The sequence below is a fragment of the Ostrinia furnacalis genome, unplaced genomic scaffold (genome assembly GCF_004193835.3).
Source record: "Ostrinia furnacalis isolate ACB-3 unplaced genomic scaffold, ASM419383v2 OfSCF4105, whole genome shotgun sequence".
Taxonomy (NCBI): domain Eukaryota; kingdom Metazoa; phylum Arthropoda; class Insecta; order Lepidoptera; family Crambidae; genus Ostrinia; species Ostrinia furnacalis.
This window is the reverse complement of record NW_021134344.1, coordinates 792789-819238: the sequence shown is the minus strand read 5'-3', so window position 1 is coordinate 819238 and position 26450 is coordinate 792789. Positions and strand designations below refer to the sequence as shown.

Sequence of the window (26450 nt, the reverse complement as noted above, 5' to 3'; positions counted from 1 at the left end):
CGGAGATCTGCAGTGACATTGAACGTCGTTCTGTCGTGACGTTGAGGGTAAGGGATCCCTATGGATCCCTAGGGAGATATTCCTATTACAGTTATATTGTTTTTGGATTATTTTAATTTTGATATTCATTTTGATGTTGGTTCTTTCAATTTAATTTCAATGTTATAGGAATCTGATGTTGATGGTTACCATACCAATTTGTTAAACATTTATAAGTATTTAATAAGTAGGTATATTCTAGTATTATTTAACAATTTTACAGATTTTGACTAAAATCGCATTAACAAAACAAATAAAATAAAATGAATAAATCAACATTTAGGTCAATAAAAGTGTGGCAAAATTAAACAAGTGTACTTATTCAATGGAAATATTCGTTTTTGTAATACCTTGGTTGTGGCAAAACTAAATAAGTGACATGCAAAAACTAAATAACTGCAACTTAGTTGTAAAATACGGTTGTGGCAAAACTAAATAATTACATTTTTATTTTTTTTATTTAAAATAATACAAAATAACGTCATCGAAGAATATTGATTTAATAAAGGTAAATTTGCTGTATAAAATATCAAAAGACCGACGATAAAATATTTTTACCCTTAAAAGTTATCGCCATTTTTAACGAAAAAAATCACAAAAACGTGAATATCTCGCAACTTTGGTTTTGTCAGTTATTTAATTCTGCCACGACGGTGACGAAATAATTAATAACTTATTTGTAATTTATCATAAAAATTATATCATATTTAAAAATAAAAAATAGGAGCAAATCCGAAGAACTATTATTTTAATTAGAAGCTTGTTTATTTAATTTCATGATTAGCATGAAAAATAGGTATCTTTTGAACTTTCATAATTCAATATTAAGTAATCCGTTTTTGGGTACGAACACTGGAAACTACCTACGTAGATGGGTTTCCAAAAACTCCCAACTTTTTGATCATAATATTACTTATTCTAAAATCTCCATTCAAATATTCAATCAGATTTTCAAAAGTTTGATATAAGGCCTCGGAGTCTTTTAACATATGGATCCGAAGGCCTAAAAGGTCTCCGTCGAGACAAAATTTCGGCAAGCGGACGAATTTCAACCCGCTAGACTATCACAGCCACTGTACAACATGGTACTAAGGCCGCGTCCACACGATGCTTGGTATTAAATCGTAAAAGTGCCATTTTAATATTAAGCTCTAAAGTTTTTTTGCACATAAAATAATTATGCGCGAACGGCCCTGTATTGGAATAAAATACATCGTGTGTCCGCTGCCTTTCCTTACGACTACCTACGTTTTTGCCCACAAACAAGCTCTTTCCCCAAGGTGCTACTGAAAGGTAGTGCCACGTCAGTCTACAAGACATTATATTGATAATAATGTCAACTTTTTAAGTAAAATAGAGCCTCTACGTTTAATTTAGAATGTTTGTGAACAAACTGATTGTTCTTTATATCTTAGGAACTAAAAAATAAACTTAAATTAAATTCTACTACAACCGCAATACTGACTCATACGACTACGGCGTCTACGATGCAAGAAAATACTCCAAAGAATTATTTAAATTGGTTCAAAATTATTACATTGACAAATAAAATACACAAATTTACTGAAATAGTGTATTACTTGCATCGTAGGCTAGGAAATAACATATTCACAATAAATATTTTAAGGTTCCCGCACACTGTGCTACTATTTTGTAGAGTTGCTGACTTTGTTTTTGATCCACTTGTTAGTGCGAGTCAAGATGTCCGGTTGCTGCGAAGGGTCTTGCCAAGCTTCGAGGTTAACCTTTTTGATCTCTTCACACGACACAATGGGATTGCTGTAACAACGAAACAGGACTTATGAAATTAAGGGCTACTCGTTTGGTGATCATGACTTTAAAATGTTTGTGTCTTGCGGGAAACGAATTGATAGATAAATAGTAATCGGCTACGTGAATCTTCAAACCAGGTTAATTTATAGGTTGGATCATGATTGCTACTAAACTACTCTATTTTCACTTATCTCGGATATATTTTCCTTGAAGAAGACTTTGGGAAATCTCACTGTAGCGGTGACAATACATTAACATTATGGAACAAAAATTTATTCTGATATCTTATCGATAGAGACATGAAACAGTCCTTATTATCAGCCTATAACAGTCCACTACTCGACAAAGACTCTCAATCGCGCCATTTTTCCCTGCCTTCAACTATTCGCTTCAACTTATGCCTCTGACCTTTCACATAATTGTCCTGCATTTTCACATTAAAACATCATCATTAAACAACACCAAAATCACAACAACATCAACATACCTATCAGAAGGCGGCTGGAACACGTCTCTCTGCACAGATACCACGTCAGCATTGTCGCAGACCAGTCGCGCGAGTGTGGCGCGCCTTAGCTCGGCCAGCTGACGCTTGGTGAAGCTGCCCGCTTCGTCGGTATGCGAGTAGAAGTAACGGTCGCCGGAACGGGTGCGCCAGAGTTGCTCTTCTGCAAATTAAAGTAAGATTTTGTTATAAAAGTAGATGATAAACATAATTAAATTATGCTTTTTATTATTTTAAGAAGACAAATGTCGAAAATATCATCATCATCATCATTAAAGATACACGACGTCCACTGCTGAACATAGGCCTCCCCCAATAATTCCCTTCCATATTGACCAGTTGGTAGCGGCCTGCATCCAAAGCCTTCTTACTACCTTTATGACTAGATAATTTAAATAGATCCAATAGCAACTCGTTATTTACTCAAGAATTTACTGCTGGACAAAGACCTCCCTCAAGGATTTCCACGATCGGTCCTGTGTCACCCTTATGGAGATTATTCCCGCGATTATCAGCAGATCATCAGTCAACCTAGAGGAAAATCTGCGTGCACCACTTTTGGCGTCATTCAATCCGTGTCGGCACTTGAGGGTTTTTCCACCTCAACGACTATCTGGGGGCACGGCAGTGCCCCCACCAAGTCGAGCAAAAAAGCGGCACGGCCGTACCATCCTTTTCTCGAAGCAATTCAGCCCATTTTCGACCGCCTGTAACTGCGTTGTTGATAAAACTAGAAGGCTGAATTTTCATTAGCTATGCAGGCATTGTAAAGACACGGTATATTTAAAATTTTATTCAATTTGAACCAGTAGTTTAAGAATTATAACGGGTCAAAGTTACTTAATTTTGTCACTCACTGACTCACTGACTCACTGACTGACTCACCGATCATCAAAATTCTAAAGCACTTCTAGCAGACCTAGAAGCTTCAAATTTGGAATATAAGTAGTGTTTGATGTATGAATCAAGGAAAAACTAAAATATTTGGGGGCACGGTAGTGCAACCGCCAAGTCGAGTACCTAATTTTTTTCAATTTCGGTCCAATTTTCTAGATACATAACTGCTGTCTACAAAATACAAAAAGAAATGAGATTTGGGGGCACGGTAGTGCAACCACCAAGTCGAGAGAATTTTTTTAATTTCGGTCCAGTTTTCTAGATACATAACTGCTGTCTACAAAATACAAAAAGAAATGAGATCCCATCAAAAACAATACTTGTCAAAAAAACCAAGTCTCGCAATTCAGTTGTTCTACAGTAAAAAGTTGTGAGATCCATGTAATACCAAGTCCAGGCCAGGAAATCTTTAACGTTTTACATAAATACATATNAATTCAGTTGTTCTACAGTAAAAAGTTGTGAGATCCATGTAATACCAAGTCCAGGCCAGGAAATCTTTAACGTTTTACATAAATACATATATTGACTTGGCCATCGCATGAAAACACGTGTAAATTAAATTATTTAGTGCGATGGCCAAGTCAATAATTTATGTAAAACGTTAAAGATTTCCTGGCCTGGACTTGGTATTACATGGATCTCACAACTTTTTACTGTAGAACAACTGAATTGCGAGACTTGGTTTTTTTGACAAGTATTGTTTTTGATGGGATCTATTCTACTCGTAACATGCTATGTGCCCCATACCATAACGCAAACGCAAACATGTATGATACTTCACAATATATTATAAAAGCGATAGGTCACTGACTGATTGACTGACTTATCACGAAATCTCAGTAACAACAAGCGCTAGGAGTCTCAAATTTTGTATGGGGTTCCTTTTAGAATTTAGGTGCTCACTTAGACGGGTTTTTGCAGAATTCAACCCCTAAGGGGGTAAATCGGGATCCACGCGTACGAAATCGCGGGCGGACGCTAGTAGGCTATAATTATAGGCTACGTTTTATCTAATAAACACTTACTAAGGAAGCAGGTAGCAGTAGGTCCGAGCAGCGACCCAGGCAGGGGCGTCTCGGCCATCATGCCAACGACCAGGTCCACGTCGCCAGGAGCCTCATATAGCTGGCTCAGCTTGTCGACAGTCTGCAGACAAACAAAACATAGTGAATATTGATTGAGTTAGTTATGCACCCAGGCCCCTCTTTCCCACTGGGCACTTTGGGCACATGCCCAGGGCCCCGCGACCGAGGGGGCCCCCGTCTGTACATAGTCATAGTCATTTATTCCATAAACAATAACATTATCGTATTGGAAATATTACAAAAAACATGAAAAATTAAAAAACATCAACCGATATAAAATCACAAATTATACAACACAGCATAAAACTTTAAGGAAGCATTTAACAAAATGAGATCTTTACTTTTTACCATATAAATAATCCTCAATACAATAATAAAATTTCTTCAATAACAAAGACTTAAGCTTATCTCTAAATTTATTAAAATTATAAATAGTTTTAAACTCTACAGGCAAGGCATTAAATAACTTAATTGCTTGGTATCTTACACAGTGACTAGCGATATTTAATTTAGGTACTATAGCAATTCGTAAGTTTTTTTTGTGAATTCTCTCTGTGTTCTGTCTTCATTTGACTCAAACTTGTACAAGTGTTTTATTAGATAGGTTAACAAGGTAAAAATATACAATGACGTGACAGTTAAAATACCTAACGGTGCAAAATGTGGTTTACATGACTCTATTTGAGGAATGCGTTTCATGGTGCGTTACAATAGACCTTTTTATCCTTAATTGCCCCAAGCCACTAGCACCGTCACCTAGTTTGAAATTGAGATATTTCTATCCAGATTCCGAAGCATTTGTATAACGAATCATCACATCAGACTATACATTTTTGTTGCAGTCGCCCCTATTGCAACCCAATAAAGTACCACAGTGTTTACATTGATGTACCGTCATCTGTACTAAAGGGTAATAAAACGACGTTGTATGAAGTTGCACTGGCCTGAAGTGGTGAATTCAAAACAAATGAAGATTTTCTTCACCCACCTCGTGGAATGACGTCAATTAGGTGGGGAAGCTGGTGGTTCCTAAACCACCCGCAGTGACGAGTTCAAAACAAATGAAGGCGGTCTCTTGTGGGATAACATCAGTAAAGGTGCCGTATGGATAAATTCAAAACAAATGAACGTCTTCACATACCTCTTGCGGGATGACGTCAGTAAGATGCTGGAACGTGGTAGCTTGCGAGAGTCCGCACAGCACTCGATATTGTGAGTAGCCGGGCAGGCCATGGTCGCGGCCGCGTTGGATGTCGATAGCCAACACGTCCAAACCACCCAGCCAGCGATGACGTAACTGTAAAACAAGCATAATTTGTTTTATTACTGGGGATGGGACTCTCCTTTTAAATTTTGCAAAGCCTGTGTTAGAAGTTTCATTAGCAGACGAGGCGAAGAAAATCGGCAAGACTTGGAGCGAGATCAAACGCGAAGCTCAAGACCAAACGCGATGGAGGACTGCTGTGGACGCCCTCTGCCCCCTCTAGGGGACATAGGACCTTAGAGTCAAGTCGGTGTTAGGAGAGGGGCTGCTCTTTCTCAGGTTATATCATAGTAGGTACCTAGTCATAATCATCAGGTAAGTCTACATTGCAGGAGCATGAGCGCTGGTAGTGTGAAATGGAGGATTTACACTCCCCACCACGAGTTTTTTAGTTGCTCCGGATTGGACAAAGTTTTATTTGAATAAGATGTTTGAATACATGAAGTCTATACAAGCAACGCGCATTTATCAACATAAATGTTCAACAATAGTGACTGGACAAATATTTGACCACGATTTTCCTTGTCAAGAAACGTAAAACTATAATTATGGTGCCAAATGTTGTCATCAGCGTTAAGGTCAGCAAACATAAAGTCAACATAATTGTTTGCTAACACGCGAAATAGTTACCATGGAGTAGCTGACTCAATACTACAATTAGGTGAAAATAATTACACTATTGCTGAACAATGGATTTCACTTTACGTGGCGACGTAATTTACCCTTTTTTCCAAATAAATAACGATTCAACCTTTAAATGTTTTGATAAATTAGTTCATTAAGAGCTGAGTGAAAAGATAAATATTTCATAAGTCCAAGTATACGAACACCAATCCAAAAGTTGATCACTAATTTATTTATTACTCTGTGGCTTAGAGGAGAGTTAGGAATCTTTAAACTCAAAGTTCTGGGTTTGATACCGACTTCTGTATAAGTTCCTAGGTTTCAACATTCCAATAAATAATGAGCCTTGACAGTCTGAATAACATCACAATCAAAATTCAAAATACAAACGTTCAAGAATACTCACATCATCATCATAATTGAAGTCCAGCCCCTGGCTTTTCTGCGTGACCATGCCTTTAACCAGTTTTTGCATCATGCCCTTTTGCGCTACCATCTCTGGCTTGAAGTAGCCGTCAACCAGTCTAGAAGAATGGCCTTCGACTTCGATATCTTGGTCGAACAGACTGTTGACGAAGTGGAAAGCAGCTGTGGCGAAGGAGTTGGTGATGGTTGGGTCCAGGTCTGAGTTGTAGCCGGTATCGTAGGCGTCGTACAGTTCGTCGAACGCTTTGCCTGTAATGAAGAGTTGTATTAGAACAATACGTAGTTTGGTTTAGATCGTAAGTTTTGACGTCTCATAGATTGCTTTAAACGGTTATCACACTGCGCCGCGCTCCGCCGCGCGTGATTTCATATAAAAAATCCCGCGCGCAGACGCGTTGTCAGTGTGTTGTTGTGCCGCGAGTGTTTTCTATACAAACTGAGGTATTTGCATACAATGATTAAATCTGTCGTCCCGCGTACCGCGGCGGAGCGCGGCGCAGTGTGTTAGCCGCCTAACTGTTCATTAATTACCTACGAAGCATACTTTGACTAGCTTACTTATATGACACAAAAGGCTACTACATTTTTTAATTTCATCATCTTCATCACTATCTCCTAGTCTAGTCTAGTCTTCACTGCAAGAGCACAACTTTCTTAAATTCATAGGATGAGGAAATCTATAGGATTTGGCCTGCACACACATCTATAGGATTTCTCGTTTAGGAGCCTCTTACGACATCCATGAGAACAGTGAAAAAGAGGCATTATTTACTATTTACTTTGCCGAAAACACACGTCTAAAATGCTATGAGGTTTCAGAATCAAATGAGCCATAACATTATTATTCTTTTACCTGTCAGGGCCGGCAGCCAATGCTTGAAGGTGATATGCTGCAGCTCTGCCACGACGATCCTCCTGGCCTCATGGTACAGCTTGTCAGAGTTCCAGCCAGGGTTGATACTTGCTAACGACCTGGCGATGCGGTTGTGCTCCCTCACCCATAGTGTGTGGAAACTGGTTAGCCAGGGGTGCATGTTGGCGCGGACGTCGCCTAAAACAGAGAAATACCAATTGATGTTATTATACTTTACGCAAAAAACTCTGTTACTTTAAGTAAGCACTGCAGCATTCTTGGAACTACCAACTGGTAAATAGGAGCAATTATTATTGCAAACAAGGGGTGCAAGTATAGTTAAATGTATGAATGAATATTGTACCTATTTAGTCGATAAGCTAATACATTCATATCGTTTAATGAGACGCTATTCCAATACCTTAGGAAAAAAGGATTAAACTTTTCAGTCTGTAACTTTTCGCAAATAGTATTATAGCCATATTTAATGTACGTCATGGTACAATAACATGTCTGTGTTATCTTCAAGCAAGAAATCCATGCCGCTTAAACAAATCAATTTAATCTTCTTATCATTTTTGTTATCTCAATCTTCATCATCATAATATTGTCATTGCGTGTTTCTTATCAAATAAAACCTCATGTCATGTCGTTTCGTATCAAATAAAACCAAAACAAATTCCATGACGTTTCGTAATTTACATAGACTCAAGCAAGTCTATATTAAATCTTATTCTTTATATCTTACTTCTTTCAGTATTTTAATATCATTGCCTGATAACTAATATTCTACACCGAGGTATTATTCTTCTTCTATCGTGTGGATGCAACCAGCTTTTCTTGCCATAATAAGCATGAATAAATTGTCCTTCTTATTTAAACCTTCCTCTTTAATCACTCATTCTATTGAAGCAAACCTCATTAGAAAAACCTAAGTGCGCCTGACTGCAAGAACGATTTTAACTACTATGTTACGAAAAAACATACCGGCATTAAAGCAAGTCCCAGAAGCGCTCTCGACTAGACACTTCTCAGTCGGGTTCGCAGCCAACGGCAGGAGTTCCTCTCCATCCACGGTGGAAGTCTTCAGGAGTCCACCAGTCTTCTCCCTCAAGGCCGCTGCGTCGCGACTATTGGACCCGTAGATGTGAGAGCCGTCCAAAAAGTGGGTGGCTTGGTTCATCTGCGGACAAAGTTGTTGGGACTTTTAATTGTAATGCTAGATAGGTATTAACATTAATACTAAAATTGTAAATAATAAAGTACGCAGTTTGTTATACTAAATTGTTATGTTAACTGGAATTGTTAACCTAATCACTGAACCAATTTTGATTTTAATCATAATCAAAATAATTCATTGTGTAAAACATAATAACGACTAAACAAGGCATGATGTGGCATCTAAAGTAGTTGTTATGCTATTGTGCAACAAAAGTACATATTCTGATGTGCTGTACTCATCAAGTTTTAAAACCTCCATCGATAAACGCGAACTTTTGTGAAGATTGATGGATGGTTCGTTACGAAAAACTACTATTTTATAGCTTAATGCTCACTGCGTCTTAATAGAATTATGCTTTGATTCAACTCTACGCTGGTTAAGTCGCTTGCAAAAGCTGGTAATATGTAATCAAAACGCATAATACATATTGATTTACACGCGCTCATTGCTATAAAGAATATTCATTACCTATCATAATAATAATACAATTAATAAACATTAAATTATCCCCGTATAGTTAAAAGGCGACTACTAAAAAATTTAGATACACAGATACTGTAAATATTTTTAAATAACAATAATAAATTGATGAACTGGATCAAATTGAATATAAGTCAAAACAATAATATTTTACATTAATAAGCAAAACATAAAAAACAAAACCTTGTGTAATCAAATGGAGGAGGCATGTAGTTACCTACTACAAACTCATACTCATCGACATTAAATTGTCGAAGGTCGAACATCGAAAATAAAATTATTCACAGAAGTGACGACACAATGAAACACTAGCATCTTATGCAGTTGAAATAAATGCGAATATGCACCAAAAATGTAGAGTCAGAAGGCTGCCGACTACGCGCGCGACTGTACAACGAGCACTTATTTGCATGGTTAAATTGTATGCAAAGCTATATCGATCTGTTTACTCAACTGGTAGAGGTGACCAATTGTTTAAAAAATTCAAGGCTTTTCTCTAAAAAAAAATCCGTATTTAAGTCCAGAAAATTAGATCTGAATTTCTGAAGGACATTCGTCCAGAAACCATTTCGTTCGTTTCAGCCGAAAGACGTCCACTGCTAGACAAAGGCCTTCCCCAAGGATTTCCACAAAGGATTTTACTTTTAGTTAATTGTAGAATTTTATTTTAGGTTGCTTTTGAATCATTATTATTTGAGTTAGCGCACTGTCAAAGGCTCTCTTATAATGATTTATTAGTTCCTACCCAAAGTGAAAACTTTTACTTAGGTCTTATATCTTCTATATTTCATTTACTAAAATTCTCCCTAGGAACTACTGAACAAATCGTTGATATGAAACAACACAAATTGCTGCATTGTACCAAAGTATAGTTCCCAAAATAACAAAGTTGACAACCCTGTCCCACCATCTAGTATCAACACGAAATAGGAAGCCGTCACGTAATATCCGACTGAACACACATTATCCATTGTTTCAACTACACTGTGAAAGTGTCCGCGTAATTTTCCACTAAACTTCTACCAACATCACATTGTCACGTAGTCTCCAGCCCATTCATTAAGATAGGGCATTGATCTGATTGACTATTATGTAAACAACTTACGTCAGAGTTTGAAACTACACCTTGGATTCACTTTCTAGAAGTCTCTCAAAGTATGTGGACTCATTAGTTATAAGTTTATAACCATGGAGGCAAGCCAAGTAAAAAATAGCTCTAGCAAACGCGTGGGCCGCTCTAAATTTAATATTATAAACAAGGAAAACTTATGCATTTGTGCATGCGTCAGATATCAAGGTTCGAGCAAGTAAACAAGGTCTCGATATCTTTGTTATTACTGTTGTAAATCATTATGTACAAACGTTTCTCCCTTTGTTTTCCTATTTCTGTGGTAGTACCTATAGGTATCTACAGGAAGAAGGAGGTATAATAGAGTTAAGTATTTAAGTGGAAAAATACATTTTCAAAGTCATGGGCTACTCAAAATAAATTATTCCAGCTTAACCATTTTCAGATTTAGGTTTTAGAAAAATTAACTACCTACGTACGAGTATATGGGTATGGAAAAAAATACAAACATTGACTCAATACTTAGTTGGAGAAAGTAACATATTTCGAACTCAATCGTAGCGAGGTAGCGGTAAAAATGCTTTAAAACACAGTTTGTTGATTTACCCAGATGAATTTTAAGGTCTCTACATCTCCTAAAAAGTCGCACGATTCGCACACACCCATCTCTCGAAGGTTCGCATAGGTCTATATTTAGTGCTAAAAGGTACCGTGCCTCCCCTACGTCGTAATTACGTTGTTTATCACAAACGTTACAGAATTGACCTTGTGCCGGCTGTTGTGCCCTGTGACGACGTTATGCAACTGCAACTGCACATTATACAATTACAAAGCTATGTTTAGAACGGCCGGATCTAATAATCGAACTCAATTCTGGATGAGTCCTAAGTCCGCGGGAAAAATTACAATTACTCAAGATCCGTTTTATTCCAGAGATAGAGTTAGGCTAGGTTGCACCATCATACTTTGACTATAACGTCAAAAATCAGTCAAACTCCATACAAAACACACCGGTTATCGTTAAAGTTACGGTCAAAATTAGGTGGTGCAACTCAGCCTTAGAGTTACTCTAACTATGTGGCTATTTCTCATCGTCACGGTTCTCATCGTCACCTTCGTGGCGAATTTTATTTCTAACTTATTTCAACTTTTTGTAAACAAAAATTGTAGCGCTTGATGTGAAGATTGTATTCTCAGTAAATCAGTCAAATAGTGAGTCTCGTTTGGAAGATTTAACGTTTTGAATTTTTTGATGCCACGAAAGTGATTCTGTACTTCACAGCAATATTTTTTTCAAACTTTACTACTGTAAATGACTCTTATAAAACATATATTTTGTCTTATTTTCATAGATAAATAGCAATAACATAATATAAATAGGCACCTACTTAAATACAAGATAAATTTTTACCGATTAAGTAGGTCACCTACTAAGTTACAAGATTCTACGCAATTGGTTTTAAGGGTGACACTGGTGGCATTCTGAAATGCTAAAGAAGCAAAAAACGGATTATCAGTACCTAAATAAAAAGAACTCTAACTGATTTATCAGTCCCTCAGCAAAAATATATTTTTTATTTAGGCCAGATGGCCTCGTATTTTTGTTGTACAACTTTTAACTCAAACTTCAGATTTAATTTATCTTACAAACAGATAGTTACACAGTCACATATACAGACATACATACAGTCATACAGACAGACAACAAAAATACGAGGCCCTTATTTATTTATTGATGTACTGATCTCTACTTTACCACGTATAATTTATTAGTTATTAAAATATTGTAAAAACAAAAACACCAGTCACTATATTTTAAAATAAACCAAAGCAAGAAATCACTTTCGTGGCCTAAAATCACCTTCGTGTATAAAACACCATGAAGGTGATGCCACGAAGGTGACGAAAATTTTAGTTTTTTATGAATTATCCTTAAATTTGAATTTAACGGTTCAAGTCGAATACTACACAAATAAGTCTAACATGTTAAGTTTTCAATGGCAAAGTTTCAATTAAATTGTTTAAATTTTAGAGGTAGAAAATATTGTTCAAGCAAGCGACGGTATGTCTATGGACAATCACAAAAAGCTACGTATTTTTCTCGCGGAGCGACGATCGACCTATCTCACCTCCCCAATGGTCGAAGCGTGACTGACGTTAACCGAATATAACACTGTGATTGGTTCCTGGTGTTCGGTTTAACGGCAATCTTGTATTATTACTCAAAATTTTAGGCACCTAAAATCGTGTGACCAACGTATTTCGCTTTCTCAATTCAAAATAATTATAAGAAGACATTTTTTTGACTATTGTGTGGAAAGTATATTTCATTACGATGATTTTAGTATATGCTACACACAAATTGAATGAAAATTGTGAATGCAGTAACCAAATGTTTCATTGCAACCGAAGGTGTGACACGATGAGAACGCGAAAAGTGACCCCGTTTTTTATCGTTTCATGTGATTTTTTCGTATTATTTTTGCTTCTATTACGATAAAATTTATTTTGTATGTAGCTAAATAGATATTTTATCATCTGATTTCAAAGGTATTGTTCTAACTTATACCGTTTATGAACTATTATTGTGTGACCATCAAATTTGAGTGTAAATGAGAAGTACCCATGTACATTACTTGCTCTTAAATATACCGAGGCATTATTAAAATTAAATATTCGTACAAGATAAGATACGTAAAGTGAAAATAATGCAGATGTAAGTGACCTTATTATACCTACTTGTTTCGAGAGAGGCTACGAGAAAGCTACGAAATAACGTAGAGTTATCAAGATGTTTGTAGAAACACAACAATACGATAATTTTTGATAGCGATTTGCGTAATGCTGAAAACTATAAATATGTACTATGTATTAACAATAACTTTAACTAGCAACTTACATTTTATTTACATGTAGGTAAGTTCAGTGTGCTGGCTGAAGAGAACAATGGAAAATTTCAAACATGAAAAATGTCATTTGTTTTTTAATTGATACCAATAACGGCAATAGATTGTCTCTACTCACAATTTATGTTCCTTGAGATAAATTCGTTTGGCTCACTCCAATGTTAAGATGATACATTTCAATCTAAGCCGTGGAAAATTTTAACAAGCCTATGAAGAATTTAATAGTAGAGCACTTCTGTTTACAGAGTTCATTCAGGTCAAAGAGTTGGCAAGGCCACTTTTTAGACATTACTCAGTAACTGGGTAGGTACCTATATAGGTACAAAGTTAATATTGATTTATAATGAGCATAATGAATCGAAATCGAAAAATATTTGTTCACTTTCCAGCACTTAACCTCAAATTGAACTTTAAAAGCGACTGGTTTTTACAACTGTTTACGATCTGAAGCGTACCTACCAATTCACAATAATCTTTATTATTTTCATTATAATGAGACGTCATCATTAGGAACATTTCTAGGAATAATAATACGTATTACATGCGAACCTATGTATGTTAGCAAGAATGATAAAAAAAAGTTTTACATTTGCCCTACATACTTTTATCTATGACTATGTATTATTGAGTTTTATGTATTAATCTTGCCACGATGTTACTGCGTGATATTTAATATTCCTTGAACGATTTCATTCATAACATGAATCATGCGCAGTGTCATAGCACACGAGTCTATTGAGACATTCAAGGAAATCAATAAGAACAACAGAGTAAAATACCTACGTACTACACACAGTACACGCCTTCTTATTTAATAGAACGTAAACATGTTGAGTGTTGACTATTAAACACGATATGTTAATCTTATCCCAGGTTTAGGTACTTATAGTTGACTTTAGAGAAATACCTACTTGCAATGTTGTATGTTTTTACTACACAGCAATATTCTTTGTTGCGAAAATGTGCATCAACGTTGTATGAAGGTCTACAGGAAATAGAAAGTAAATACATAGCAAGCTAAATGAAATGAAGGCACGAATGTCTGAAATGCATTTCATACAAAATGATGTTTTAATAAATCTGCCCATGTAAGTGTTTTTATTGTTTTTATTGCCTAAGAAACCTATATCAGTTATTGCGTTCAATAATTAGAAAACTACTTACATTATCACAGTTATATCAATTAAATACTTTATCACTTTCCGTCAAATGTTAATTTAACTCTGATAAAAAGAGACAACATTAATTTAGTTAAATCAATATTGTAGAGCTATTTACTCTTGAAGAATGAATGTGTAAATAAATTAAGAATTAGTCAATCTAAATCTGACCGAACAAAGGAAAAGACCGTTATATTCTGCAGACCTAAAATACCGTTACCAAAAAAGTAAAAACAAACTGACCTGTTCAGACGCTCCAAAAGTGCAGTCCCCTCGGTATGTGGTCACGGATCTCGTGTACTCCATACAGGACACGAACTGGCTCTTGAAGAATGGGTCGTCATAGGACACCGAGATCGGCATGCAGCTCGGGTGGATGTACCGAGGGGTTAAGGTGAAGCCGTCGTTATCGCAGCACCGAATTGCTTGGTTGGTGTGAACTGAAGGCAAGAGTGGACAATAAAATACCTATTTATAAGGATTTAAAAGTAAATACTACATAACTTGTGAGTCATGTTGAGTCTAACTAGCGCCGACATAAGATTAATTTTAACGTTAGCTTATCTTCTTAACCCATTCACGACTATGACAGATAAAAGTAAAACAAAGTAAGAACTAACTACATGAACGGTACAAAATATAACGGTAGTAAAATCGAGGAAGATTTTTGTCTAAATGGGTAGATAAAAACATAGAACCACTTTATGGATTGATTTTGGTGCACAGAAACTTACTTGTTTTTCTAACAGGTGTGTGAACCAAGTCGTGGAAGATAAACTGACTCCAGACGGCCAAAGCGATGGTTTTTGTATCATCAGGTTTGTCCAAGTTGCCAGCCATTTTCGTGCTTACAGTCCTAGCTGATGGCAGCGCCTTGTGGCTGAGAGAACGCCTCGGCTATAAGAAAAATATTTTAATATATAAACAGGTTCAAAAGCATTATGTCAAAATATTTAAAAAAAACAGGCGACTTGACCCGTGGTCCAAGCTAAAAGTGGGCCAAGTAGCTGGAAGACTCAATTTATGCACAAAGATTGTCACCGAAACAGCGATGTCATGATTATTGACATTATAACAAAAGATTAAATGGGGTATAATAATATGTATAGCTGAAAATAAGATAAGAAGTTCATGTAACAATTCGAGACATGAGATAAAGTGCGCTCAAAACAAGACTAACCTCTTCGATACCATCAGCATATCTCGGATGCAGGAGCCTCTTGTACCCCGTCAACGCCTGTCCCCAAGAAGACCGCACTGGATTGTTGCAAGACCCATCGAAGGTGCGGTACCGAGAGGACATTTTGTTGGATCGACACGTGAACCTCTCAAGCGCTGCACACTCGCCTCCAAACTCACTCTCACGCAAATTCAAGGTGCTGATGAAACTCGCACATTCGTCACTCGCCAAACCATATCTAAACAAGAGAATAATTGGTGAGAAAACTGCTTTTTCACTTACCTTTTCTTCCCTCTAATATTAATTAGATTGATAAGCTTTTGCTTACCTTCCACATCTGGTGTACACCAAGTTCTGGGAGGCTTTAGTCACAACCATTGACGATTGTTCATAGTGCATTGCGTCGCTCGATGGATATCCGAGAATAGCAAATCCTTGCGCAGGAGATCCCGCTTTTGGCGTGACCCCAGCAGATTCCAAGTTGTTTTCCAGCCTCTGCAGCATTGCGACCCCGAGTTTGCTGACATTTATCGACTTATTTGTATGTGCTGCCGTAACGGGTGGTATCCTTTTCAGCATCTGAGCACTCGGGAACGGGAAGTCGTACATTGGCGGTGGGTGGGTGATATCTACAGAAGTAATACACAAATCAGTAAATTAATTATTAGGAACTATTAGAAGAACCGCTATTTAAATCTTATCCAGAAACTTACCCGTAGTAGTGATAAGCAAATTCAGTGGATACGGAGCAACGAGGCTTCCAAAAGTCAGCCCCGCCCATAGCACCACGCCGAGCAGTACCATCTTCATCATTTCTTCAAGAATGCTGCAACAAATACAAACGCCCAATATTTATACTGCCATTGAGACAATTTAAATAATTCCACTATTAAATTTCAGCTCGCCTCACTAACCGTTGACAAAATTTTAAGTATATCATGAGCTTTATTTCTATGAATTCTCAAACGAGACTGGACAACGAGTGGGTCGGTAAACAGTTTTATTGCTTCTCGAAGAAGGGTATCTATATTGACCTGTGATAGCCACACGAGTTGTCTGACAATAATATTTTTCGTCAGAGCTGTCAAGACGAGCCCCCGGATTCGCGATAACAGCGTCGTTAATTACGAAAGTAATTTATATATTTATACAAGTTATGCACATGTTAATGGTGGGTCACCCCAAGAATTCGATAAACAGACAATCCTACTTGAGATAACTAGATAGTTAGTTATATACTAGTAGATAATTATCTTAGTTAAAAGAGCAGCGACCCTGATTATTATGCAACCCAAGAGATTAAAATAATTGACCAACATGACATTTGATAAAATATTGTATGAAAATATTCACATTAATGGTCATAAATTAAAAGTTTGAAAAATTATATTACTGCCTAAATCACCTTAGATCTAATTTTCCACGATGATGCAATGTATGCCTATTTTAATTATTTTATAGAATGTAACTCCCCCTTTAGTTGCTCATTGTTTCTTATCATAATTTTAATTAGTTAATAAAATAATGTTTTATATGGAAACGAGATTAAGTTACAGGTACTTTTAAAATTCGTACGTGACTTTGTCTGTCCCAGTCTGTCCCTTTAAGTATTACGTCATCACAACAAAGAAAAGCATGCTAGCACTTTATACCACAAAAATGTTATAGGCAATAAATACTAAAGTTAGGGTTAAGAAATTGATTATCTAATCTAATTAATAGAAGTAAGAAATACAGTTTTTTGATTAATATTTTTTATGGCAAATCGAAATTGTAGCTGTAAAGCCATGTGCAGAAGCTAGTTTAAAATTCATACAACAATAAATTCAATGTTGGATTATTCTTCCAATCATATTACGATAGGTCCTTCCTGCATAAGTAATAATAACAACATCACGTAATTAATATTTGTAGGTAACTCTACAATTCTGTGTGAAGTTGGTTTAGTGTGGCTGTACAATTTGTTAATTTACCTAATCCTTTTATTCCTGTTATTCTTTTGAAAGTATAGCTTTAGAAGAAATTAACAATTAAGACCTACTCGTATTAGCATCAGTTATTGTTATTGTTTAAGAAAAGCTGGTTGAAATAAGTAGTAAACCTTACCGTTAAAGGCGTTCACACCGTGCATTACTTATTCGTAAAATAATGATTTCACATGCCCATAAAAATGTTAGCTTTGAGTTAGCTCTTTAGATCGACTGCTTTGGATATAAAGAGCGTGCTAAACATATTGTTTGTAACAAGAGGCAAGAGCAATGTATCAAAGTCAGTGGAATGACCTTGTCGGGTAGGTATTTTATGACAGTTTGCTTTTTGGAAAATCCAAATGGTAATTCACAAAACAGCAATATACGAGTACATGTAAATACATATTGTACCTACATACAATGCATAAAAAAATATACCTGAGATAGAGTCAATATACTTTATCGAGTTAAGTATTGAAAATATTAAGCTACAATGTATGTAAGTAGAGTTCATCTTTAAAACAATTTTTGTTTCTTGTGTGTAAGTGTGGATGTAATGGCAAATGCCGAAGCATTGAATAAGCGAACCAGTTATTTCATGCACTTTCTATTTTTAGATCGAACTAATATTAGAACTGCATCGCTCTACATCTGCCTAGGTGGTTTAAACCCTCAGTATTCGCGAAAATACTATTTTTAATCCCCGGCGGAAAAAGAGGGGTGTTATAATTTTGACTACTCTATCTGTGGCATCATAACTCATGCTTTATTCTGTTTTTTTTTTTCAAGCTATCTACTGCGATTATTATAGATAATATTCGCTTAGTTTAGATCTAAACTAAAATATTTTTTATGAGAGTGTGAAGATTACGCCAGAAGAAAGAAAGAAGAAATGTTTATTCAGTAACATCGACTACTGTAAACCACTAGCCTGGATCATTATCATAATTCTACGAAATTAACTACTAAAGTTTGTCACTTATTCGCGATTAAATAATGTAAATGACAAAAAAGTCAGCACTGACTCTACACTACTACGTCGTAATCGCAAAACTGGTTTGTCCTTTATGTAGGTACCGCGGAAAAGGACAAAAAAGTTACATTGCTTTTTCAAGGGTCACTAATGTCACTATGCTTGCCACGTCATCTTAAATTACCTATTTGTTATGAGTATGGTACTAACTTATAAATTTTGCGTCAGTACAAAAATAGACTCTACGATCTTGAATATATAAGTGTTGCACCTTTTTGTATTACACATGCTATATTATGTTTTTTCTATGTTTTAATCTTGTATTGTGCCTATATCATGTATTGTGTATTGTGCCAAATAAATAATATTCTATTCTATTCTATTCTATGTAGTGTTTGTTCTACTCATCATAACATACACATAGAAAACGTAATATAAAGTTAAGTCATCTGCAGAGAGACTTTGAGGGGGTCATAGCTGACCGCGTGGCGTCGGACGTGTTAATATCTACAACATTGAAAAGACCGGCTTGGACATGAAAGAGGATATCCCTGATTTCTATAGGAGAGGATTATACAAATAGGACAGATAATTATATTATTCGATCAGTATTCCGTAAAATTACGATATCGTAATTTTACGATTATTAAGTAGCTAATACCTATTTTGAAAAAGAAACCCACCTAGTATGTACTAGGTACCTACTAAGCAATTTTGTTTTCAATGTTTCGCCGGCTGCTGTTATCCTAACTAATCGTGGTGTTTTTTATTGTTGATTATTATTACATTTTATACCTACTTGTGATAAATAAATGCAATACCTATGTTTCAATGAATCGCATGTTTATGGAAAAGGAGCTTTAGGGTAGGTTACCCTTACTACACCCTCAACTTTCTAGACTTTTCAGAAAAGTTGAATGGATAAAAAAATATGGAACATTGTTTTTTTAACTTTCCCGATTATGTCACAGTGCAAATTATCATAAATAGGTCATTTTTATTTGAAATAAGACAAAATTCTAAATTAAAATTGTAGAATAATCAACACTTGATTCATATTGATAAAATTACCGATTCCCAATGTAAAACCCAGTAACCAGGTGCGGACTTAGAGATAGCTACCTACTTGATTTATTTATATGTATAGGTTAATGCTGCTATATTGCATTATTGTTATGATGATCCAAATAGCGACTTAATCATTACTTTGCCTCCTCTAGTCAAGACAGGCAAGATTAGCACAAGCCAATTAGTTCCCTATGCTTTGCGAAATAGGGAATAATTTGGCTTGCGCTTGGCCTTTTCTAAAGTTTAAGGATAGTGTATGGAATTTGTTGATTCCGCAGTTTCGTTATTATTAAATTGCATTTTAAGTGCTTAATATTGTCCAGTGCCATAGGTCAAGACCAAAACAAAGCACCAACTTACGTAGAATGCTCGTTGCAACCGTCACATTCCGACTTCCTTCTGGAACATTTCTCCACCGATTTGTTCTTGGCATCGGCATTCAACATGGACTTTCCTTCAATGATCCGTTTAAACAACATAATAGCAGGAGCAGGATTTGTTGTTTTCGACAGTTGTACGGTTTATGGCGAATGTTTAGTATGTTGAACACGATCGCTGACGACACTCGCTGGAAGGAACGATGTTCCATTAGATTGGCAGAGGAGCCGGTAACACCTCTACTGCCAAACGATCACTGGCTGGAACTCGGCCGAATGCCATGCAGCCGATCGAAACAACAAACCGCTTGCCCCCGCCCCACCTTGCCCCTCTGTTATACAGTAAAAAGAAACCACGACCACAGGCTAACTGATAACAATACGCCAAAGCCAGAAAAAAATACTTTTGCTTTAAAAATAACATCAATTTACAGAAAAATACCAAAACAGAAAGACTGTCTTTGAACTTACAGATTTCCAAATCTAGTTAACTAAGGTTTATGTCCTTTATTTTGAGACGTATCGCCATGAAAGCGGTTTTGGCAACTGTTGAGTATACTGACTATTTAGTATTCTGTGGCCTAAACCGCGAATGAGAGCCTTTAGTGCCGTGCTCATCTGTTGCTTGCCTCAAATAACTGCGCGAAAATTTATTGCCATACTTGTATAGGTTTGCTCACTATTTAATATTTATTAATACGAAAAAAAAATCTAGCGTGTCGTTTTGCGATATTTTTTACCCAGCTTTTAAGCTTTATTTATATTATCTGTGGCTTTACTAACCAATTTTAATAATTTAATTATTAATTTCATAAGGAGCAGTTATAGTTTCACTAGATGGGATCAAGATGAAAATATGAATAAGTTAGGTATAAGTACGGTACAACAAAACATAGGATGATCTTATTCATGAAACAAAGTTCTTAGCAGAAAGTGTGAGTGACTCATATGGTGATACTCATACATAGGCACATCCATCATCATACCTACCAAAGACCTTCCTTGAAATCTTACATAAACACCGACCGACTCTCCCTCCCACTAATTTTATAGCTTCTCTAAGCGCTCGGCAATAAAGGCTCTGAGCACGTGGTGGGCGCATGCTCAGTGCATGGCCAGCCGCGCCCGCACCCCTCACCCCGCTCACAGCTGATCACGCCGCGACCGCGTGCTTGCTGAGCAAGGCAAGAGCGGTGAGTTCGCTAGCCGGCTAGCCTCGCACCGTAATGTATGCGGTATGTTTATCGGTAAAGGTAGGTAAATTAAGTAGCTAATCATTGGATTGTTGAAGTTTTTGTTGTATGAAAAGCTAAAAGCTTGTGTAAGTACCTGAATAATTTTCATAAAAAAGGGCAAACCAAGTGGCACCACCCATTTTAACTGAATAGGTAATTAAGATATTTAGTTAAGTATTTTCAGTTCCGCAGTGGAAGGAAAAAAAATAAGGGTAGGTGGTAGGTAGGCTACATAATTATTGTATCGCTGTACCTACATCGTGGACTCTACATTAAGCATAAGGCATTTCCAAATACTTAAGTTTATCATGAGTGGGAAAGGATGATGTCTGTGATCTGTTAAAGCATGTAAAATACAGGCTTTTCCTCTGGGATAGCCTTACAATAATCAAATTATCGATTTTTCCTGAAAGAAAACCGATTTCGCCTTGAACAATCGTAGCACTAATCTGCGGACGCGAAACATGCAACACGAACTGAATGTTTATGCAAAACAACCATAACACAACCGATTTTTAATGTCGTACTTAGTATTCTTTGAATTGAATGTGATGAAACGAAACAAGATAGGTTGTTACATAAACAGAATGGACTGGAGAGTCTCCCTCTAGGGACCTCTAAGAAGGTTTCTGTTCGTTACCCAGCTCTCGGTAGTCCGTCGATAGAAGAACTACACAAGAACCTACCTACATAATAGTTGGTAATATCCGCTTTGCAATGGAGGGAAGTCGAACCTTAATTTCGAACTCCTCCTATGTTCTTCTGATTAATTTCGTTGCGGGTCCAATGACAGTTTAACTTTCCCCCGGGACAAACTTGACCTTCATTGGTTGGGTTTTTGTGGCGGTCAAGCTGTAGATCCTGGCTACACAGGAGTTTCAGTGGTGGGAACGAGAGGTGGGAATAGTCCCGTACCTACATAATACCCCTCCATAGCAAGTGGACTTATTCGCAACTGGACAGATTCTCAACTGGACAGATTCTCAGGTGGACGGATTAGCAACTGGACAGGACATGTACCTACTTAAAGTACCTACCTACCATAATAATACCTACTAGAAATTGTACCTACTAATCATTGATTAGTAGGTATAGTACAGTAATCCAGTAGCGGCGTAAGGGGGGGGGCGGTGGGGGCGGTCCGTCCCGGGTGCCAAGCATCAGGGGGTGACAAAGTCGCGCAGATTAGTACTCACTGACGCATCTGCATGGCAAGGACGGTCGTGATGTCATGACAGGGGGGGTGCCATTTTGGGGTGCCGTAGGCTAATTTATATTATGACGGGGGGNNGGGGGGGTGCCGCCCCGGGTGCCAACCTATGCTACGCCGCCACTGCATTGATTAAAGTAAGTAGGTACTCATTCATAGACTTAAGTAACTAGGAGTAGGTAAGAGGTACTTAAGTTAATATAGTGTTCAGTTCAGCGATACCTATCTACAAAGTTATATTTTTGGTTCTATTGGTACTTAGCCCATAATACTTATGTAAGTGATCTACCTATCTAGGTAGGTTGGTATGGTAGTCTTGGTAGGTAGGCAAAGATCCGAAATTACGGACATTAACTGTGGTAAACCTGTAAGTAAACCTTTTTATTTACCCACATTCCGGGGCGTACATTGTGCCACAGGTTAGTGTTATTTTTAGACTAGGCAGGCAGAGCCTATTCTAATAGTTGTAATGCAAGTTTTCTTAGGGGTCAGTAACTTCAAGTCCCACAAGTCCTACCCTCTTTGTAACAAAAGGGGTTTATATACAAAATTTACTTACTGGTGATAGCGTCATGATCATTAGATCTTAGAGAACGTAACGTAACGAAACCGTCAGACAAATATCTGCAAAAAAATTTTGCTACATACTTAGGTACCTTTAGTTAGTAGTTATAAGTAACTTGTTTACAAGAATGATACACTTGTAAAAAAGCTAACCTTAACTTAATTTAAATAATGTTATTTTCACACAAGTGTTCAATAAGTAATGTGTAAGAGTTACACGTAACTTTTTAGTACCTAGAAGAGATCAAGAGGAATTTTTTTATTAATTTAAAACGCCTTATGAGCGGGTCTTCTGTGACGTATTCAAGCATACTAATGGCATGCATGCCTAAAGCGTCTTCAAAAATTTATACTGTGTGAAGGATAATAAACACAACTAAGTACGAATATAAACTACTCAGCTAAATGTGTATTCAGCTTAGACGGTAAAATCAAATGATATCGTGATCTAAAACACAAACAGCACCATCTATGAAAACAATGATGAAGCATTTTAATAGTCAGTCATAGAGTCGGATGGAATCTGTCATTTAATCATGCCTGCCTGCCTGCCTAACTGAAAATTTCTAAACAAAGAAGGAAATTATGGAAGGAAATTAAGTACCTGAGTTCCGTAAGATTTTTAAAATTAATTTAAACATGGTATAGATTTATAAAGATTGGTTCAAAAAGTTCACATTTTAATATTTTTTCTGCTTCATCATAGACTAAAAAGACTGTGTTTAATCTGTATCAATACAGCTGTCAATGTCAGTTAACTGTCACACGTCATTAACTTTGCTCTATGGTCATTAGCCAACACAATTTTGGTTTGATTTGGAAATTGTAAACTATGTGCATTTAAATCAATAAAAGCTTAACTTAATACAATTATTACATTCAAAAGTTAAGCAAGGTCTGAGATCTTTACTACTATGGCATCCCATCTCAGCACGAAGGATCGCTTGCTCTCCTTGATCGATGATATCGAATTAATAGCAAAGTGAGTGTTTTACACTAATCTAAGGTTTTACATTAATTCTTATTGAAGGCTTGGATTCATATTGCTTGATGCGTAAGGTAATAACAATATTGTGATATTTACTACTATTTCAGGGAAATGATAGAAGTATCAATAGCCCCAAAATCTCAAAAGTTGTCAGCTGCAGATCACGCACAGTTGACGGATTTACTGCTTGCAAAGGATGTAGAACTCAAAAAGACATTAGAGCTTGCTGAGGAACAAGCCAAAATTCAACAGAAAATGAATGAACTGAAAGCTGAAGTGGATAATAAGGTAGTTATTGACCCTACAGTCCCTATTTCTTTGATATCTTGTTTATAAAAAGCTGTTGAATATCTATCGTTTCATTTTTATAACATAGGATCAAGACATTCATCACTTACAAAGGCAACTAAAAGACGCTGAACAAATCTTAGCCACATCATTGTATCAAGCGCGTCAGAAACTTGCATCTATTGTGAAGTCAAGGAAACGGCCTGTTTCATCAGAAGATTTGATCAAATTTGCTCACAGGTAAATATTAGAAGGCCCTCTTCTAAAATATTTATTAATGCCAAAATCATGTAATATTTGCAGTTCCCAAAATGGTCCATAATAATCATAATATCCTACTGTATGTAATATCAACCTATGTACAGCTGACAGCACATTCATAATTTTTATTGATAATAGTCTAGAATTACACATGAGTCGTCTAGTTTCAAAACCCGCTAAAACGCTCCTGCAACTAATTTCTGTTTATATCTCTAAATGATGCTACTGCAATTTTTTCATCATACTGTTTAATTATTTTCGATCAAAATACACTAAAAGACTACTAAACTAGCACTTAAAATTCGGTTTGTGTTACAAACTCCGCTAAAACGCCGTCCGTTTCTTTCAAAACCCTCTAAAAGTTGATTGACCAATGGTAGCACGGTATTTTGGTTGCGTGACTGCGAAATCAGTATGGAGATTTTTTCATAACGTGCTTGCTTCATAATTTGCTCTTATCAAATTCCGCTAAAATACAACATGTCCGTTTCAAATCCCATTAAAACCGAATGTTCGTAACAAAATACGCCAAAATGAAAATAGTTTTCATTATAATTCAAATTATATTTAATTTAAAGATAAATAGCAATTACTTTTAGTATTGCCAGATGACAATAATAATTCGTATCATATTTTTTTTTGCCTAAGGCCAAAGCTATATGGATAAGCGGTTTTTTTCAATTTCTCGAAATCTTATCAAAATCGTTTTAGCGGGATTTGAAACTAGACGCCTCACATGTGCTTGAGATAGCTCACTGTTTGGCTTGAAGTGCTGTCACCTGTACTTGGTTTGGAATCATTGATCTCACCTTTAATTTTCCAACAGGATAAGTGCTTCAAATGCTGTTAGTGCACCACTGTCATGGCAGCCAGGAGACCCTCGCCGCCCTTACCCCACAGATCTGGAAATGAGGCTGGGAATGATCGGCAGACTCAGCGACATGCCAGTCAATGGCCACACTCCGTCTACTCTCAATGAGCTACACCGAATCACTACTGGCGGAGGTATAAGAATTTTTATTACTCACAAATAAGTTTTCTTGGTACTAAATAATGACACATTTTTAATGAAGTTATTCATAATGCATGTTTGGGTTTCCCCTTATTTAATGTTATACATAATCTAATTGCTGGCAACTTCCTCAATATCCAATAATTGCAACTGCACTTAATTTATAAAGTTATTAACTGTTACACTCACTAAAACAGAACTGTATTGGTTCACAGAATAGACTATAGAATACTGTTGTTAAACTATAATTACTTCCACATTTTGTAGTTTACACAAAGGCAGGTCAAACCAATTATTAGGAAACCTACCTATTTTAACACTTCTTTGTTTGAAGCTAAGTTGTAATACACAACACTATTTTTAGTTAGAAGTAATACACAAGACTATTTATAATTGGTTTTAAAACTTTTCACAAATTCACATTTAACACTTATGAAAACAAAGGGCTTTGAACACAAAGTTAACAATTGACTATCGAAGTTTATGGCAAAGTAAAATAACATGTGCCTTGTTTTTGTTTCAGTTCCTGCTCCTACTACAAACCAGTTTACTTGGCATCCATCTGGCGAGCTACACATGTCGGTAGGCGGAGGGAACTCCGTGGCAATCGACGGGCGCGGCAAAGACTCTCACACACAAGAAGACGTGGAGGTCATGTCCACCGACTCAAGTTCCAGTTCCAGTAGTGATTCTCAATGAAAAATATCTAGTTTATAAGATTTTTAGATAGTTCTTTGGCTATAAATTAACGCCCGTATTCACAAAGATTACTATGAGGTCTCACAGTGCGCGTGGACGCACAGGGTGACACATGAACCTCACTGTGCGTTCGATTTGCTGCTTAACTCAAGCAAGCATCGTTTGTGAATATGGGCGTAAGAGTAGCTTTTGTGTAAGATGTCATGTGTACAGATTGCATTCTGTGATGTACACTTGTACAGTTAGCAAAAATGTTGATACTGATTGCAATGTTGAACCTAACAGTGTTTTAGTGAAATAAATATAACTTTTAAGGAGC

At 36.5% G+C, this 26450-nt stretch overlaps 2 protein-coding genes across 5 annotated transcripts; one reads left to right on the top strand and one right to left on the bottom strand.

Moving 5' to 3' along the window:
* Window positions 1–1298: 1298 nt before the first annotated feature.
* Window positions 1299–25246, bottom strand: LOC114358749 (peroxidase). Of its 3 annotated transcripts, none has more exons than XM_028312789.1 (13): window positions 25230–25246; window positions 16200–16312; window positions 15815–16115; window positions 15487–15724; window positions 15041–15203; window positions 14550–14746; window positions 8457–8652; window positions 7470–7667; window positions 6597–6865; window positions 5444–5599; window positions 4243–4363; window positions 2300–2480; window positions 1299–1818 (listed from the first exon to the last, which is right to left on the bottom strand). In XM_028312789.1, the coding sequence occupies exons 2-13, from the start codon at window positions 16297–16299 to the stop codon at window positions 1686–1688; spliced, it is 2253 nt and encodes a 750-aa protein (XP_028168590.1). In that variant the 5' UTR covers window positions 16300–16312; window positions 25230–25246; the 3' UTR covers window positions 1299–1685. The 3 variants fall into 3 exon arrangements, with proteins under 3 accessions (XP_028168590.1, XP_028168588.1, XP_028168589.1); XM_028312787.1 differs by lacking the exon at window positions 25230–25246 and adding an exon at window positions 19858–20150; XM_028312788.1 differs by lacking the exon at window positions 25230–25246 and adding an exon at window positions 16401–16501.
* On the top strand, window positions 23658–26448 carry MED4 (mediator complex subunit 4). 2 transcript variants are annotated; one of them, XM_028312794.1, is made up of 6 exons: window positions 23682–23699; window positions 23745–23865; window positions 23979–24159; window positions 24248–24399; window positions 25247–25425; window positions 25956–26448. In XM_028312794.1, exons 2-6 carry the CDS (start codon window positions 23798–23800, stop codon window positions 26129–26131), a joined length of 756 nt encoding a protein of 251 aa, XP_028168595.1. In that variant the 5' UTR covers window positions 23682–23699; window positions 23745–23797; the 3' UTR covers window positions 26132–26448. The 2 variants fall into 2 exon arrangements, with proteins under 2 accessions (XP_028168594.1, XP_028168595.1); XM_028312793.1 differs by having other exon boundaries at window positions 23658–23865.
* The last annotated feature ends 2 nt before the right edge of the window (window positions 26449–26450 follow it).